We start from the raw sequence: 20,214 nt of genomic DNA on the forward strand, positions 1-20,214 counted from the left end.
CTCACCAATTGAAAACGTCTGGTCAATGGTGGCCGAGCAACTGGCTCGTCACAATGCGCCAGTAACTACTCTCGATGAACTGTGGTATCGTGTTGAAGCTGCATAGGCAGCTGTACCTGTACGCGCCATCCAAGCTCTGTTTGACTCAATGCCCAGGCGCATCAAGGCCGTTATTACGGCCAGAGGTGGTTGTTCTGGGTACTGATTTCTCAGGATCTATGCACGCAAATTGCGTGTCACCTCTCCTGTGACACCACTGTGGTCCCATTTTCGAACAGGAAGACGCTTGTACACACATGGCTCGTGCCTCTATGAAATGTCTGCGTGATGTTGGAGTTGGCCAGCAAGATCTCCAGATCTGTCCCAATAGAACATGTGCGTGTCAGCTGGGGCATCTACTCCGCCCCAGTGTCACTATGCAGGATATCAAGTATGCACAGTTGTGGGCCAGCTTGCCTTGGGAGAACATGCAGCGGCTTATCCCACCCGAATTGGTACACGCTCCACGCCATAGGGTGTGCAACGTCATACTGACAAGTGGGCTCACACTTCCAGTATGTTTGTAAATCTGAATCAGTTTTGTAATTACTGCAATAACATCACACACGCTCCCAACCAGTGGAGTTTCATTTCGTTTCCTCCCCTCCATCGGTGTACTTCACTTCTTTTCTCAGGCACTTTATAAAAGAAAAAAACTGTCTGACATAACATCGCGCAACCTTAAGCCAATGCTCCGAGAAAGATGAAATTTGGAAACTTTGACATTCAGCCCCGCTGCTCATATTTCCTTGTCGAACCGAAATCCAGCGTAAACCAATGGTTCCAAAAACTTGAAATTTGGTGAGAATGTTCCTTATGTGACTTAGAAGCCCGCTGAGAAAAGATTTTTCTAAATACAACCACTCAATTCCATAAACAGGGGTTCAAAATTCTGTTCGCGTATAAATACCCATTCTAAACTATTTGTCATAGAAACTTGAAAATCAGTCAAACATTAGTTACATAACGTAAGCATTGACTAACAAAAGATTTTTCAAAATTCAACCCCAAGGGAATAATATGGGTACGAAATACGTATTTAAAATTGCATTCCACAGCTAGCATCCCGAGGAACTAAATAAGAATGCGGGTGCACTGTTGCCCCTTAGAAGAAAATAATTACACAGCACGAAAGTAAACAAGAGGTAGTAACGGAAGAAGAAAGTCAGTTGTTCACGAAAGGATACTGTAAAAAGCTGGGCGTACAAAATGAGACTTATGTATACTAATAATGTACTAAAGTATATGATCTTGTGTCTTTGTTTTGTCCAGTTTGCAACCGCATCTTCTACTGAATTTCCTTATTCGTAGTCAGTATAGTTTAGCCGGTCAGACACAGAGACAGTAGTAGGTAATGTATAGGGTTTAACTGCTAAGGTGTTCGATAAACGGCTGTCCGAATTTATGTATACTAATAACGTACTAAGCCAACGGCCTTGCCGCAGTGGTAACACCGGTTCCCGTCAGATCACCGTAGTTAAGCGCTGTCGGGCTGGGCTAGCACTTGAATGGGTGACCATCCGGTCTGCCGGGCGCTGTTGGCAAGCGGGGTGCACTCACCCCTTGTGGGGCAAACTGAAGAGCCGCTTAATCGAGAAGTAGCGGCTCCGGTCTCGGAACTGACATCACGGCCGGGAGGGCTGTGTGCTGACCATATGCCCCTCCACATCCGCATCCAGTGATGCCTATGGGCTGAGGATGGCTTGGCGGCCGGTCAGTAGCGTTGGGCCTTCATGGCCAGTTCGGGAGGAGCTGTTTTGGTTTTACAGTGTACTAAAGTATTTGATCTTATGTGTTTGTTTTGGTTTGTCCAGTTCGCAACAGCATCTTCTAATGAATTTTCTTATTCGTAGTCAGTATATTTTGGCCGTCAGATACAGAGACAGTAGTAGGAAATGTATAGGGTTTAACTGACAAGGTGTTCGATAAACGGCTGTCCGAATTTCTCTAAATTTTGCACTTGCGCTTCGCGTATGACTCTACAGAAATATTTACTCCATTTACTGCTGTCTATTCAAGATTCACCATCCAATAGTACTCCATTAGCAGTTCCCATAAAATCTCTCCCGCCGTCGATCACATCGCCAGCGACTGACGTCACGTGCCACGAAAGTCTTCGACATCACCCTAGCTCAGAATTAACTTCTAGTTTCCACCGGTTCTGCCCGAGGTTTGCTGTTGGGCAAATGTCGCAACTGCAAATCCCTTCCAAAGTATTTCTAATTGGAACTCCTGCCCCATTACGGCGGCGCGGTTCTTTCCGTCCCTTTACGACGGACCTGCACCTACCTGTGAACATTGTCTCAGCAGATCATCAGTAGAAAAGCCGAGTGAAACCTACTGTACTTCGACGTAAACCAGGCTGCAATTGAAGTCACTAATCTACGTTTCGGGAGAAAGTTTTCACACAAATGAAAGGTTGGAAATTTTGTCCTCAATTAATATATTCTGAAACTTAGGTGAACAAGTGTCACTGCCAAACCCGTGCTAGTCTTAACACAGTCACTCAATCCCTTTCACTCACGTTAGCAAGTTTATGGTGCTGCATTTCCCGAAAACGTAATAGCTACAAAAATACTGATTGTTTTTGATTGAGAATGCTCGCCAAATATTAAGCCTGTCGGTACCAAATGCAGTCACAGTTTTTAGCCACCGACCCGCTCAATACGCCACGCAGATATATGTCTTTTCTCGTCACAAAAATTCCGAAATTTCTACACGCCCATCGGAATAATTATGCCGTCACTTTACCACACTTTTGATGTATGAAACACTGCTAGGTCCGGCAACTTATCGTTTCCATCGGAACTACTACTACACACGTCCGAACTGTTTCATGGCTAGGCTCCCACTCTTCTCTAGAATACTCTGTCTTGAGTGTCTTCTCTACCAGCAGAGAAAGGCGCGCGAAGAATATTGCTTTACCATTGGTCAGTTTACTCAACAGCCAATAGCACAACAACATTCTCCCGCGTCAATCCGCGCTTTTCACCAATAACCAATTGCAAAATAGTAAACCTGACGACTGCACTTTTTACCGAGGCAATTATCTAATATGCTGAAGTTTTGCTTATGCATAAAGTTATTTACTATTGTTATTTATAACTGAATTAACTTTCCCTTTACAATAAACATACTTTACAAATCTATTCTACAAAAATTCCCTTTATCCATATCCATACTTCTTCGAAATGTTCCCACACTAAATCCTACTACATAACTCGTTAAACCAATATCTTCATATTAACCTTAAACCACACTCACGCATCATTCATACAGCTAAAACACATTTATAACATTTTACCTATACAAAAAGATATAATAACGTATTACGAAAGTACTAGAACAGTTTATGAAAAACATTCTATCACTTTAGTGCCTCTAGTGGGCACAATCGAAACTAAATCACAGTCCCCTATCCAATACTGTCCTCTATCGGCTGATAGATAAACTACGTGCGCGTCCAGTCTCGCGTCACCATCTGTCACTATCCAGCTCTGAGACACATCTCCCACTTAACCGCCTCCAAGGCAGGATCGGTATACGGCGCTACGCCTCACCACAACCACCTCGCCTAGCATGTTGTTGAGAACAGCCTAATTCTAAGAGAGGCAGAACTTCATGCTTTACCTGTACAGATGGTGAATGAACAGTAGAAAAAAGATCTCGTAAGAAAGCAACGGCAAGAAGTAACAAATAATTTGAACAGACAATGTAATTACTGTCCAAGGGGAAAATTTTTTATTTTGCTAGGGAAAATCATTGGAAATGTTTTGTTTCATCAGCAATAAAGTTTAGCTGAGAAACGAAGGGCGTTCTGTCGTTCCACTAAAAACAGCTGCTAAACGGCACTCTTTTGATGAATTAAATGTTGACATCCTCGTTTTAGAACCAGTCAAGCAGTATGAATGTAGCATCACTGTTTCATACTCTGACTTCTGGAAGAAGTCATGGTTAGGCTTGCTCGGTGACCATTGAGAGCTTGGAACATCACTTAAATTAGAAATGCAGACTTGTTCTGAAATCTATGAGAATACAATAGCATCACTGAAGACTGCTTTATTACATGGAGTTGATTTTGTTGTATCTGCTGGGCAGTTAACAAAAGACAGTGTTCAAGTAACCTATCGTGACTTCCATATCTGTCTAGCTATGAAAAAAGAGCAGCATTTCGAACAACACGATATACTTTAGGAACCTTAAAGCTCTCACATTGGAACAGGTCCATATGCTACAGGTGTATCGTCGTGAAGAAGCAAAAAACAGAAATCCTAAGTTTCTTACGGTGATTTGAAGGAACGTCAGACTTTTTCAGCTCTTCAAGAAGTACTACAAATAATTGAGCCACATGTGGGAGTCATTGTTGAAATTCAATGGACAGTGTAAATTATGGATAGGACTTACGAGTTTGTTGATCCATTTAATCACAGCATTGTGAAGAAATTCAGGAATGAGAACTTAAACATAGTGGCTTCAAAAGATAATACAAAGAAGATCACGTCACAGAATAATCTTCAACTCAGTTCATTGACTTTAACTGTAAGTTAAATCACATTACAGATCAGATGCTGAATAATACAGGTACTGACGAAATAAAACTAAGAGGCTTTACCTAACGTTTCCAATCATTGTTCCTAGTTAAATAAATATTTTTTCCTCTCGCGCACTAATCAAATTCTTTAACTTCCCTTGCGCGGCCCGGGCGTAGACAGTTTGCATGTATAATTAGGTGGTTTATCGGTTTTGTAAAGTAGGAATGGAGGATACTGCATCTTGGAGGTGCCACCTAATTTTACCACAAGTGACATTTTTCTCTGACTATTAGACTGTCCTTCATAAGTACTAAAGTATAGTATTAACTTCATTTGTATTATTTCTTTTGGGTAGATACAAAGCACGAAGTGCGTTTCTGGACAGATTTGTTTTGAACAACCGTGTTTCAGTTCTAATATGAATGATGTACAATCTTAAAAGTTTGAACTTCGTGATAAGAAATGGAACCATAGCAAATATAAAACGTACAGCACATGAAGGCCGCCATGACAGCCAATATTTCGTTCCTTCTCTGGAGTAACCTGAAACAGGTGCATCCCTGGCACACATTTTGTTTCATTTCGGAATTGTATGAGGTGCCAGAGTTAAGCAGAGCGTCTTGTATAATGTAAATGTGATGAATGGCGGTGTGGTGAAGGCCAAATTCCAATAAAGAAATGAAAAGAAAAGAACATTGGCGCCCAGCTGGAAACTACGCTGGGAAGGTAAATAAGTAGATACATATACATGTGTATGTTATTCTCAATGGCTATACTACGACACATTTCGTTAATTTCTATTTACAAAAAAAAAAAAAAAATGAAAGTGTGAATAAATTACTGAAACATGAGTCCACTAGAAACTACGCGTGAAGAAATTATATTATAAATTTAGAAAAAAATATAGCATCATACAAAATTTCTACACATAAAGTGCACAGTAGCCATTGATAGTTATATCACTTATATATTTAAGAGGTTGAACATCACATTTAATACTAGCGCATCCTACTGGCGTGCCAGCCGGAGTGGCCGTGCCGTTCTAAGGCGCTACAGTCTGGAACCGCGTGACCGCTACGGTCGCAGGTTCGAATCCTGCCTCGGGCATGAATGTGTGTGATGTCCTTAGGTTAGTTAGGTTTAAGTAGTTCTAAGTTCTAGGGGACTGATGACCACAGCAGTTAAGTCCCATAGTGCTCAGAGCCATTTGAACCTATTGGCGTGGCAGCAACATGCAGCCGATGTTGGAATGGGAATTCCTACATTAACCAGCTCACGGATAAAAAAAAAGTTCTGACCTGTATCTGGTATGAAAAACACTAGATGGTCCACATCTCCCTCGTCATTGCATAAATCACATAATGGAGAATGCTTCAATCCTATTTGGGACAGGTGGGTTTGAAATTTCCTGCGATTTAAGTGCAAGTGCGTAATCGTTGTTGTTTGTTTGTCATTGTGAAAGGTACCACTGTGCCGTGAAAACCACAAAAAAATGTTACTGTTCCTGATTGCCTGTTTGTAGCGACTTGGGGTGCCATTGTTAAGAAACATTTTACCAGTAGATAACGAGTGCTTCAAATGTCGAAATGTTTTTTCTTTTTTCCTTTTTTTCAATTGTACTCCGAGATAGAAAATTGAGAGCCATTCATCAGCGTATATACACTGACAGAAAAAAAATCAGATTACCTAGGAGTTGTGCGATATAAACGAATGTCGGTAGGCGTCTTTCTGCAACTGAAAGATGTCTATTGAAATTTCGTGCCAGTCACATAAGAAATACACTTCAGTGCCACAATGAGGAGGCAAATTAGGTTCACTTCAAATACACGCAATAACGGTAGTGAGCGTTAGTTATATTTGAGATGTCCGAGGCTCGTGGTCTTGCGGTAGCGTTCTGGCTTCCCGCGCATGGGGTCCCGGGTTCGATTTCCGGCGGGGTCAGGGATTTTCTCTGTCTCGAAATGATTGGGTGTTGTGTGTGTCTTTCATCATCGCTTCATCCTCATTCACTCGCAAGTCGCCGTAGTGGCGTTAAAACTCTTGTGGAGCGACGGCCGAACCGCTCCGCGAGGGGTCTCCCGGCCACCAATGCCATACGCTCATTATTATTATCTTTGGTGAATTGATGTTAGTCAAGAATGCTTTTAATGTGACAAAGACGCCAATATCAACACCTCACTGAATTTGAACGAGGTCGTGTAATAGGGCTACGAGAAGATGGATGTCCATTCTGCGATACTGCAGAAAGACTTGGGATTGCTAGCACGGTCATCATGAGAATGAATAGCTGCAAAAAGAACGGGTTCCAGACGGCAGCGTAGCACTACCGAGAGGGAATACCATCTCGTTCGGTGTGTGGCTGTGGCGCTTCGTACTGCATTTTTAGCAGCAATTTGAGCAGCAGTTGGCACCACAATGAAACAACGAATTGTTAAAAATCGGTTACTTCAAGGACAGCTCCGAGCAGGTCGCCCTGCAGCGTCCATCCTACTGATGCGTCCGTTTCATTGATTCGGAACCACCACCAACTGTGACTTCAGTTGTGTCTAGCGAGAGCTCACTGGAGGGCAACGTGGAAGTCTGTTGAGATTTCTGATGTAAGCTGGTTCTGCCTCGGTGCCAGTGATGGCCGTGTGTTGGTTAGTAGGCCGGCCTGCAACTAACCTGTCTCCATGCTGACTCATTGCACTTGAAACGTCCCCTTAGAAAAATTTATGGATGACAGTGGTAGTAAACCTCTTACGTCATTTGATTTTCAAACAGCTGAGCAGAACTGAACGTACTCGGACATTTCTCTCTTTACTTATTCTGATCAACACTAAACTGACACACAATATTTTCAGCGCAACGCAGTCTGACTTTATCACTTACCTCACAAAAATCTTCGTTACTCGAACTACTGCAATACAGCGAGCGCCAATACTGCCAGCTAAATAAAAGATTCTAACTACTGAAGGCACTAACTACTGATAGGCATAGTTAGCAAATGAAAGATTTTGATAGAGAACAAACAATGTATTTACCTTAATCATGTTCAAAAGTCATCATATATATATATATATATATATATATATATATATATATATATATATATATATATATATATCAGTTCATGACATCCAGTCTTACAAATTTACTGTCTCTGATGGACACACGTCCAGATCGTCTGTTCTCAAAATTCTGCCAACTCTCTCCCCACATCCACCACTGCTAGCGGCTCACCTCCAACTGCGCAACGCTACGCGCTGTTCACATCCAACTGTCCAACACTACAATAGCGAATATTCCAACAATGCAAACCAGCCACAGACTTCACACAGCACAGTCAGTGATTTTCATATAGAGCGTACGTGGCGTTACCACCATAAAAACCTAAACAGCCTACTTACACAGCTACACCTGGAGTTAAAAGTCCAGGGTTCGATTTCGTATGACATCAGGAGCACTCTCGTGTTTATCCCACGCACCCTAGTAGCAAATTTGTAACTCAGTCTGGTGAATCGGCCTGTTGTGCTGCCATTCGCGAGCAGCAATTCAGGGGGTGTTTTCCAGTAGGTTAACGCTCGGCCACGTACAGCTGTTCTACAGGGTGTCTGCATGCTGCCTTGGCTTGCTCGATCGTTAGATCTGTCTCCAGTCGAGCACATATGTGATGTCATCGGACGACAACACCAGTGTTATCCACAACCAATTAACCATCATTGTACTGAGCGACCAAGTGCAACAGGCATGGAACTCCATCCCACAAACTTACATCCGGCACCTGTATAACACAATACTTGCACGTTTGCAAGCTTCCATGGTCTTGCGGCTACACCGTTTATTAACGTACCAGCGTTTCACATTTGCAATGGATTACCTCGCCCTTAGATTAACCTGTGATCTTGCAATGTTAATCACTTAAATATATTATCTAGACACATGTATCCCCGAAATTTCATTACTCTACATTAAGGGGGAACGTCGACGAAAAACACACACTATTTCAAAAAATGCACCAAATCCACAGTTTTGGAGATATGGCAGCGAAATTTTGTACTGCGCTTTACATGAAAGTAACACATTTACATATAAAATCCTTAGATCACATATCTTCAACTTTTTTTTGAAAGAAATTTGAAGTTTTATTTTCAAAAAATAATGTATGCTCCTTTTTATCAGAAAGTATTCAAGAGATTTCTACAATAATTTCTCTGTTTCACCTCTTTATATGTTGTAAGCTTCTCTCATGAGGATTTTGGAATAGGTCAAATTGTATAATTTTCATAAATTTTTTAATTATAATTCCACAAGTACAATTTTAAATTCATGCAAAATTCCAAGCACTTTGCCCCATATCTCAGCTTGCATCCAGAATTTCAAAATTTGCTCTGCAGACAACGTTTATCAGGTTCACAGAAGTATGTGTACAAAATTTCGTAATTCTAGCATTCATAGTATCTGAGGAAAAGGTACATAAACTTTAAAAAACAAACTTTTCAGGAAACGCAATTTAAAGTTCAATCTAACATTTTCCTTATGGCACTTCTTCTGAAGGCACCACATTCGTACTCTGGGTTGTCTTTCCCCTCAACGCTTCTCTTCTGGTTTCTTGTTGTCTGTCTTCTTTCCTTTACCAGGTCTTCAACTGACTTTTCAGCTGCAGAGACGCGCTGTAAATCTATTTTTCTCAGGTTGTCTTGAGTAAATTTTCTTATCTTTAAGCCCATTGTTTCTAATACCTTCATCCTCCCGACGTTCCCACCATTAAATAAAATAACTGCATCATAAGTTGCAATTCTAACAACTGTATCAGATGCAAATGTGTTTTTAGGGCATCGTTTCCATATGAGTGAATTTAGAGACACATTTGGATTTTTGGTTTTGTCATGAACACACTTTTTGAGATGTGCAGGATCGGCCAGAAACCTGTAAGTGGGCTTGACAAGATCCAGGATACAATCTGGAACCCTCTCTTTGTGAATGTAGGGGTTGTTATCCCTCTGACCTTGTAGATATTTACACCAGCTAATGTGGCACAGATTATGAATAGGGTGTTCATCTGTTGACAACATGTGGAAATATATAGCCCATACAATCTTTGTGAGCGTGGCATAACTGAATGAAGAAAGAATCGAACACTTGCATAAATCTCCGTCAGTATCACAAGGCATAAACGATGCAGCTAGTTTGTTTTTGTTTATAAGATACGGAACAGAGTCGAAGATGATCTGTAAAACCAAAGTGTGTTTATCATGCCCTCCTAGATGTATCCCGCGCACGTTTGTTTGAAAGTAATACACAGAATCGTTGTTCACTGAGCTGGTATCGAAGGGCTGCTTCAAAACGTGGTTCGGCGCGGCACGTTACTTTTTACCGCCCTGCCAGTGTCCAGCAATGTTCATTTGTCTAGCTAAAAGCTGTAGTAGAAAATACTAGACCACTACTGTCTATTGCAGGTCGCAACATACATAGAATTGTCCGGTAAACGGGATGTGGCTAGCTATTGAAATAAAAGTTTTAACTTGGCAATGTAAATTTTCAGGTGTATTTTTACGATAAAGATCACAGTTAATACTGCCAAGTCCGTACTAAATGGCAACACAATGTAAAGTTCACACGCACACCACAATCACACACGTAGCCAGTTTATGATATTTACACCCGTTACCGAAGTTAATAGAGTTCACCGGATCGTTTAGTTATGAAAATGCTCGCTCAAATGTTGTGCACTCTGCTCTACACGTAACACCTGTTCCAGTCTTGGATCGCACAACACGCCACGCGGTCTTAACTAACAGTCAAAAGCAATAATTTTGATATTCCGTCCGAAATTCCACACGACTTCCACTAAACCGTACACTTAAATACACTTTGTACTACTTCGCGAACTCGTAATTAGCATTTTTCCGCGATTTTAAAGTACTTTCGTCGGAGCTGCTTTCAATGAGATGTTACTAGTTCGAACACTCAGCCCTGACTCCCCTATATCACACCAAAGGCTTTGTTCCCAGCACAGATTGGCGCGAGCCTGCATTTTTCTGATTGGATGATATCACAAACAGCAAATCAGGTTGCAGTATTATCCCACGCTAACCCGCGATTTACTTCAATGACCAATCATAGTAAAACATTTCTTTCTGTGGCAATTGCTAAATAAAGAAATTTAGAGAAGTATCAAATATAAAATTACTCCTTCTGAAATTACCGATTAATTTGTGTTCTACTCACAATTTATTAGTACCATAAAATGACTGCACATTTAATTATAGTAAATCCCCTGTATAGTTTAACTGGTACTTCGTGAATAAACAAAACAATTTTCATTTACTTCTGCTCATCTTCACTCATACAACACTCACACTGCTAATTACTACACATATAAAACAATTATAATTATGCAAATACATTAAATATTAATCAAACATAGCTTTACAACATTGTTTCGACTACGACTGCTAGCACTGTCCGTCAGCTGCTGACCTCTGCCGCCTACTAGTACAACTACGTGCAGCTCTGTAACTCAGGTCCATGTCAGCTGGTGACATCTGTCGATGGCTCATACCTATAACATTATCGTCCTAACAAGCGACAGGAGCGATGCGAAGGCGCTACGCCTCTGTGGGCGTGGCAAGGAGGCCGCGTCACACTTTTAATTAATTTTCAGGCACTTCGGATGCGATTTCAACATTGAAACTTTGGGAACTTATTGTTCGTGAGTTGTACTAACAAATAAAAAAAAAAATCGAAAATTGATATTTTTGGTCAATTTCATCAACGTCCCCCCTTAACTGCATTTGATGCTGCGATTTTTTCCGTCAGTGTATTTACACACAGGTTGAGATTGGTTTTACAGATCGTGGACACGCCGCTGGACAACCTGGGGGAGCGCCTCAAGAACGTGAACGACCGCCAGCTGGACACGATGGCGCGCTTCGGCTGGGGTCTCTCCACCACGCTGGCCAGGCTGCTCAACTTTTCGTAAGCTCCATCCCATCTGTCTTGCATCACACTTACTTTTCTACGACTCGTGCCAACATGTCCGCCATTTTACTGCAGGATCATACTGTACCGCGTGCGCAACTTTGGGTCACTGGTGAGTGACAACGAAATGGACGGAGCGGTCGCTCTCATTCACAACGGCACCGTCGAGTTTGGAGCGGCTGGTTTCATAATGACCACCAGGCGCATGGACTTCATGGACTACACGGGACCTGGCCGGCTGTGGGCGTAAGTAGGCATCAAGTGGGGAGTGAAACCCGCCGGGGGGATAGTTATACACTGATGAGCCAAAACATTATCACCACCTGCTTAATAGCTCGTTTGCCCGCCTTTTAAACGAAATACAGAGTGTCCGAAAAGTCTTTCCCTGATTACATAAATTGATAACTCAGGCTAGAAATAAGATACAAATATGGAACTGGTGTCTAATTGTTTGCAAACTATCAAAGTTTTCTTCACACATCAGTAAACTTCCACATGAGCACCCTTGGTAGCACGTAGACCATCTAGGTGATATTCAGTTTCCGTCCACACATTAGCCAACATCACTGGAGGGATCGATTCAACAACTGTGGTTATCCGTTGCCGCAGGGTTTCAAGATCTGGCTGACCTGTTCGGTAGACCTCGTCCTTGACATAACCCCATAAAAAGAAGTCTAATGTGGTTATGTCAGCAGAGCCTGGAGGCCAAACCGTTGTCCCATCACGACCAATCCATTGCCCAGGAAAGGTCATATCGAGATAGGCACGGACGTCCAAACCCCAAATGCGCACATTATGGCGATTCACTACTCCACTGATAAAAAAGGTCGCTTCATCGGAAAAGGCAATTCGTCTGAGATAACCATCATCGTTCCCAATACGTGATAGCATTTCGACTGCAGAGTCATATCGACGTGTACTGTCATTGGGCAACAAGGTTCAAATGGCTCTGAGCACTATGGGACTCAACTGCTGAGGTCATTAGTCCCCTAGAACTTAGAACTAGTTAAACCTAACTAACCTAAGGACATCACAAACATCCATGCCCGAGGCAGGATTCGAACCTGCGACCATAGCGGTCTTGCGGTTCCAGACTGCAGCGCATTTAACCGCACGGCCACTTTGGCCGGCTGGGCAACAAGGTCTGAACGATTTGCACTTTGTATGCACGTAACAATAAACGTTTGTGTAAAATGTCATGGAGAGAGCTTTTTGTCATCTGTAATACACGTGAGGCCCTGCGCACCGATTTCTTCGAACTTCGCAGAAAAGACTGCTTTACAGATTCCACCCTGTCTGCTGAGGTTCTCGGTCGACCAGAACTCGGAAGGTCAGCAACCGATCCTGTGTTCTTGAACTTCTCATACCAGGCTTTAATGCTCTTGACATCAGGTGGATTCCTTCCAAATGTTGTCTGGAAGTGTCTCTGCACTGTGGTCGGTGATCGTGTCTCATGGTACCACAGGACACACTGTGCCTTCCTCTGACTGGTTAACATGGCTTCTTGGGCACTGCATCTCATCCCTACTTACGTACTGCGAACCTAAAACAGAAAAAAAACTTTGATAGCTGTAAATAATTCCACACAAGTTTCATATTTGTATCTTACTTCTAGCCTGAGTTACCAATTTATGTAATCAGGGAAAGTCTTTTCGGACACCCTGTATGTCAGTGATTGAGCGTGTCAGGGACCCGACAGGTTGTTGGGAGGTTTGTGGAGGTATGCGGTATTAGATATCTACCCACAGATCACGTAATCCGCTTAAATAATAGGCCGCTCATTTGCGTACGCGGTGTAAGTATGTTTATATGTGTGTATGTTGGCAGCGCGATAGATTGCGTTAATAACTGTGACAGCGCCGTGCGACCTCTGTAAGAGACTTTCTGTGTCTGGTCAGACTCGCAGTTGGGAGTGAACAGCCAGCTGTAATGGCAGTCGGAGGTGTATAGCCATCAATGATGGAGGTTGGCATTTAATAGTTAGCAGTGATGGAGGTTAGAGGTTTGAAGTGTTAGCGCGAGCGGACGGTCTGGACGTATGTCCGTCATAAAAATGTAAGATTATTGTTGATTATACAATTTTCTGGAACTGGTTGTCACGGCCGTCCAGTGTGGCCGAGCGGTTCTAGGCGCTACAGTCTGGAACCGCGTGACCGCTACGGTCGCAGGTTCGAATCCTGCCTCGGGCATGGATGTGTGTGATGTCCTTAGGTTAGTTAGGTTTAAGTAGTTCTAAGTTCTAGGAGACTGGTGACCTAAGATGTTAAGTCCCATAGTGCTCAGAGCCATTTTTGGTTGCCACGGACGATTATACAATTTTTTGAACTGGATGTCACATGATTAAGGTGAAATTTGCTAAATGCATTATTTGCTGTGTAACAAAATCATTCCTTTGCTAACCACATGCTCATTACTAGTCAGAGCCCACAGTAGCTAAAATCTTTTATTTATTGGTTCTTGCTGTATCGCTGTAGTTCTTGTCATGAAGATTTTCTTATGAAATGTGTAGGTTATTGTTAGGATTTCTTATAATTCAGGGCCATTCTTTTGTGTTAATTATTTGAGCAGTCAGATTGTGTTTGCGTTGTATTTGCCACGCTTCCCACGCCCGGGTTCGATTCCCGGCGGGGTCAGGGATTTTCTCTGCCTCATGATGACTGGGTGTTGTGTGATATCCTTAGGTTAGTTCGGTTTAAGTAGTTCTAAGTTCTAGGGGACTGATGTCCATAGATGTTAAGTCCCATAGTGCTCAGAGCCATTTGTATTTGCCAGGATTAATTCTCAAGGGCAGATATGAAATGATAAAGACAAGCAATGTGGCAGTACGTTCAGATTCACACAGCAGTTTAAGCAGGTTCACGTGCATTCAGTTTCACTCAGCAGTTTCAGAATTAAATTTAGAAATTTCATCTTCCCAGTTATTTCAGTGTAATTAGGTAAAAACTTAATAAAGAAGTTTCAGCGGTGGTGGCACCCGATAGCGACCCAGATGGGTTCCATAGTGTGTTCACTATAATGCTTCTCAAACCAGCCGGCCAGTGTGGCCGAGCGGTTCTAGGCGCTTCAGTCTGGAACCGCTTGACCACTACGGTCGCAGGTTCGAATCCTGCCTCGGACATGGATGTGTGTGATGTCCTTAGCTTAGTTAGGTTTAAGTAGTTCTAAGTATAGGGAACTGATGACCTCAGATGTTAAGTCCAATGGTGCTCAGAGCCATTTTTTTTCTCAAACCACTGAGCACCGTTCTGGCTCCGAGACACGGACAGTTATACTGCTGGAAGACGACTTGGCCGTCGGGGAAGACATCAAAGATGAAGGGGCACAGGTGATTCGCAGCTGTCAGCGTGTCTTCGATTACTACCATAGGTCCCATGCAAGGGCAGGAGAATGTCTCCCATAGCATAATACTGTGCCCAACAGCCTGTAGTGCGCAGCACGTTTCGAGCCGTTGTTCTTCTCGCGGACGGCGTTTGTGGAGACGATGTATTGTAGGAAAAATGTGATTCACCCGAAGAGCCGACACGTTTCCATTGATCGACGGTCGATGGTCCCCTGCTCATTGCAGTCATAAGTAACGATGTCGCTGGGTCAACATGTGAACACGTGTGGGTAGCCTGCTGCGAAGGTGAACTCCGAAACACTTGTGCGTGCACCAGCATTGTGCTCTTTCGGCAGAGAAGCCAAATATCACCATCTGTCCTACTTTACAGAGCAGGCAAGCCTTCGAACCGCACGTCCTGTGAAGAGTTGTGGACGTCCAACCATTTACCGCCTTTACTGTCCTACCTCTTTCTGTAGATGCTGACGCCAATGGCACGTGAACTTTCGACCAGCTTCGCCGTTTTCGAGATACTCGGTCAAAAGCTCTGAGTAATAATAATCTGCCCTTTGTCAAAGTCGCTTATCTCAAAGGATTTCCCCATTTGCAGCCCATATCTTCGCCAGGGTGATTCCCGGTCCGTGCCTGCTCTGCTTACATGCCTTTGTTCCCGCGTCACACACCCGCAACGCCGAACGTCGCTGTGGGCAGTGGTTATAATGGTTTGGTTTATCACTGTATATGCACAAATACTCCCTAAAGACAGTCGTTTTCCTACGGCGGTTGCTCTTCGCTCCTTGCACTGCCCGCGTCGACGTGTCCTGTAATAATTATTATTTGACACGGTGTGGAGGCATTCATGCAAGCAATGCCAACTTACTCTGGTAGAATTCATTATATTCTGTTAAATACACACAGTGTCGAGCTGCACTGTTCGCAATTAACATTATTTCACAATTGACGTAATCAGTATTTGCTTTCCAAGCGCGTAATCCGTTTTGACGTACTAAAGTTATTGTTGAAGTAATGTTATCCAGCTGAAATACGTGCAACAAAGAAAACGCACGAAATTCACTGTTCAAAATGTGCTAATGGCTATGGGGAGCTACGGTTCTTCCAGCCACTACTAAACAGTTCCTCCGTTCATTACACGAGCGTGCTCGTGATCCAATCGCGAGGCGGATGTTTCAAAAGTTGGTGTGCGATATCCGAAACGAGAAACTACCTACGCTCATGATATTCAAAGAGTCAAGCCACACATTTTTCTTTGGAAACAATCCAGTCCACGCTATCTTCCCGAAACCGTCCCGACGCCGTTGAGGATTGACCTCTCGAAACGACACATGAGATCGAAAATCGTCATCTTTTAGACAAACCTTAATTCTGGGCCTTGAACACTGATATGAAATGCACAGCTTCTTTGGCAAACAAATTTAATTACATCACAATAACTTGAGAAATGCATGTTTCAGTCACAGCATCAACACTGCACATTGCACGCGCCCTACCGTAGCCCAGCTACGACTCAACTGATGCGCTCTACCCTCGCTAGAGGAGCGACTATCGATAGGTCGGCGACAGAACAGTGCTCTTACAGGATGTAACATGGCATCCCGAAAGGAGAGGAACGAAGATTAGTGTTTAACGTTACGTCGACGACGAAGCCATTAGAGATTAACTGCAAACTCGGGTTGAGGAAAGATGCGGTATAAAATCGACCGTGCCTTTCAAAGAAATCATTTCGGAATTTTCCTTAAGCGATTTAAGGAAATCAGGAAACCGAATCCGTATGGCCATACAGGGTTTTGAACCATCAGTACTCTCCCAGAAGGGGCTTCTAAAGTAACTGTGATGGGGATAGTGTATATGGTCCACAAGACGGCGTTCACTTAGACCCATCTGTGTAGCTGAGGTCGCTGGCGCATACCTATGCAGTGGCGCAGAACTTGATCATAGCCAGTTCCAAGCAGTTTTCCCCACCAGTATTTGAATGGCAATGCGAGAAGAGGTTGTAGGGTAAAGTTTCTGATCACCATAGCCATCTTCCAGGTTTATATTCCAAACCCCTCCGCCCCGTGTCATGGAGAGAGGGCATACAGCACTGTCGATGGAGATCCGTCGGTCGGATACGGACGCTGAGCTCGCTGATCCCTTCGGAGATATTCGAAGAGGGGTAGGCTGTGTTCCAGCGCCGCTTTCAACCGTCTCCCTTCTCTCATCATCATACAACACCACACTATACACACACAGATTACGTGACCAATTCTCAACAGGTACAGTTGAGATACAGTTCTCAGACACTGCTTGGGGAGAGGTCACTGTGTTCTCGCTTCCCGCGCCCGGTTTCCATTCCCGGCGGGGTCAGGGATTTTCTCTGCCTCGTGATGACTGGGTGTTGTGTGATGTCCTTTGGTTAGTTCTAGGGAACTGATGACCATAGCTATTAAGTCCCGTAGTGCTCAGAGCGAATTGAACCATTTGAGGTCAATGTGTGTGGAGGATGTAAACACTTACCGATTAGTTAGCCGAACGTACACCTCGGGGGCTTCCAGCCAACTGTGCCATGCGACTCCTCCAACATTACTCATTAGCAGAATCGTACCTCCGCCGTACTCCAAGATTATCATCTAATGTAGCATCTCCTCACCAGCGAATTCAGTTATATTCAGTCGACAGACTACTCAAATTTGGAATCTCACCTAAATTCTAGAACCATCATAATGGAATTTTACGCTCTGTTTCCGTACTTGAGGGCATAATAATGAACTAAAGAAGGTCTGCTTCCTTTCAAGTACAGTTCCCAGTTCATCGGCTATTACCTTCTGCCCCACGGTTCATTGGATTTCAGATGGGCGTTTAGTGCATACTATCAGTTCGCAGGCGTTGTATGTGTATCTTCTGATATTGCGGAGATGGGCTACATCCAGCACCATTTACGATAGCAATACTGCAATCGGTATAGCCGACAAAATAATGGGCTGAGCACCTCCTGTCCTCTGGTTCCCTGATATCTGCTCACACTAAAAGCTGTTGTAAGGGGACGAGAAAGAGAGCTGATATATGTGCCTGTTCTTAGTTGCAGAAGGTCGTAAAATTCGGCATATATCTGGGACGGACTTTGTCAGACGACGGTTTTATGACTGCCTTATCGATGACTTTACGAGAGTAAGATTTGTGATCGCCTTAGCAAAATCAGTCCTCACACGACTACCTTGACATCACAGTATGTCATAAAATTGGCTTGAATTTGTCCTTGAGCAATAGCGTTTCGAATACCTTACATTCGACTCCAGTATTCATTTTTAGCCCCTTGACGGCAGTGAAAATAGACTCATTGACCAATAATCAAGGGCGGATTAAAGGGGGCGAGGAGAGGGAGGGGGGGGGGGAGCGGAGGGGCGATCACCCCCTCCGAGAGCTCATAAAAAAATGGTTCAAATGGCTCTGAGCACTATGGAACTCAACATTTGAGGTCATCAGTCCCCTACAACTTAGAACTACTTAAACCTAACTAACCTAAGGACATCACACACATCCATGCCCGAGGCAGGATTGGAACCTGTGACCGTAGCGGTCGCGCAGTTCCAGACTGTAGCGCCTAGAACCGCTCGGCCCCTCCGAGAGTTGAAACTAAATTAAAATCGAATGGTAATTTTTGTAATCTGCGCCAATGTTAAGCAAACGAATTTTGAATCTTGGTCAGTATTCGTCAAGCCACCTTACTTTGTGTGCCCGCGAGAATGTACTACCTGTACCAGTGACAAGTGGTCCCCCTCCTGTTCGAATTGTGGGCGCCAAATATTCCAATTTCGGAAGATTCCCGATCTGCCACAGCGGCACGCTTTATAATCATAATTTTCAATATATAAATATATATATATATGAACTAAACTGGAAAAAATATAACTGTCAACGATTTAAGAACTACAATTTTAAAAGTATTTTATTCTCAATCCAGTTTATTTGCTTTTTAATTTGCTTATCAACTCTGTTTTAACAAAAGGCTTATGAACTTATTACTGTGTGTTAACAATTATATAAGAGGTTAGTCAGAAAAAGGTTGTAAATGCTACACATTTCAACAAATTAAAGTAAAACACATTTTTGCTATTGTTTGATATTTTTAAGTATCAAAACAAACTAAAACAGTAGTTTTTGAATGTTTTTTCCATAACTTTCAAGGAGAGGACCCTTGGGTTTTCTTTCTCTTCTAGGCAACCACCCCCACTCACAAAACTTCGTTAATCCGCCAGTAATTTACTTGCAACACAAAAAGAGAGTTGTCCTGATGAGAACGGCTGCAGAGTGGGTATTGTTTTACTCATAACAATATTACTGAAAAAAAATCCCTATTGGAGTAGTTTGGCCTCCGTAATTTATGGTGCCCACTGATCATCCGGCTAGAGGTGTGAGACCAGGATTGGTGATGTACTGTGAGAGACAACGCACAGCCCTGTGCGATTTCGCGCGTTCTTGGGCCATTGTTCGGTAAGTGGTCCGAACTTCAATCGAGGAAAGTTGTCAGGGGCCAATCTTCACGCCATTAATTGTATTTTGGAGTAAACAGTAATAGTTTTAAGTGCGGCCAGAGGCGAAATTGAGGCCAGTACACTATGGGGCGACACAACGGCCACATCTGCATCTACATGTATACGACCAGGTAAGGGCCATTCCATGTCAGACCGCCTAATTTCGTAATATTTTCCTGCTCTAACACATGGTTTTCGATTAAATTTTGTGTGAACATTCGCACATGTCCCCAACGAACATCAGTCAAGTTTAACGTTCGTCGAAGCAATACTGGCCAAGATATAGTCACTTGTTTGACTCCATGCGCGACTTTGCACAGAGCGAGCATGAATTTCTGGCGAATTTGAGCTGCTGTAGTTCGGCATATATTTTGTTGAAAGAAATGAAACGCGGCCATTTTGTACAATTTTATGCAATCTCTCCAGAATAATAATGAAAAGAATTTTATGAGCCATATTCAGCTAGAATATTTTAGACAAAATAGCCCAAAAAAATTGGCAAAATTTCAAAGCTTTTTTTTTTTTTTTTTTTTTTTTTTTTTTTTTTTTTTTTTTTTTTTTATTACTGCATGCCAGGTTTTACATTCGTCATACCTCTAGTCCCCGAAATATTAAAAGCCAAACTTCGAAATTTTTTAGGGCGCCAATTTTTTAGACGACTTTGTGTACAATTTTCTGGCCTAATATGGCTCATAAAATTCTTTCCATTACTATTCTGGAGAGAATGTATAAAATTGTACAAGATGGTGGAATTTCATTTCTGTCAACAAAAATATTGGCCGAAATACAAGAGCTCATAGTCGCCAAAAATTCACGCTCGCTCTGCGCAAAG

General features: G+C 42.9%; 1 protein-coding gene and 1 pseudogene across 1 annotated transcript in view; both read left to right on the forward strand.

The window, feature by feature from the left end:
- The window catches only part of LOC124615643 (glutamate receptor ionotropic, delta-1-like), a 122,818-nt gene that overhangs the window by 32,847 nt on the left and 69,757 nt on the right, over positions 1 to 20,214 (forward strand). Inside the window, exons 4-5 of the mRNA XM_047143654.1 lie at positions 11,407 to 11,531; positions 11,610 to 11,780. Coding sequence (XP_046999610.1) covers positions 11,407 to 11,531; positions 11,610 to 11,780 — 296 coding nt within the window. The remainder of the gene's footprint in view (positions 1 to 11,406; positions 11,532 to 11,609; positions 11,781 to 20,214) is intronic.
- LOC124616983 lies at positions 1,466 to 1,583 on the forward strand (annotated as a pseudogene).

Source organism: Schistocerca americana, chromosome 5, assembly GCF_021461395.2.
Source record: "Schistocerca americana isolate TAMUIC-IGC-003095 chromosome 5, iqSchAmer2.1, whole genome shotgun sequence".
NCBI classification, from domain to species: domain Eukaryota; kingdom Metazoa; phylum Arthropoda; class Insecta; order Orthoptera; family Acrididae; genus Schistocerca; species Schistocerca americana.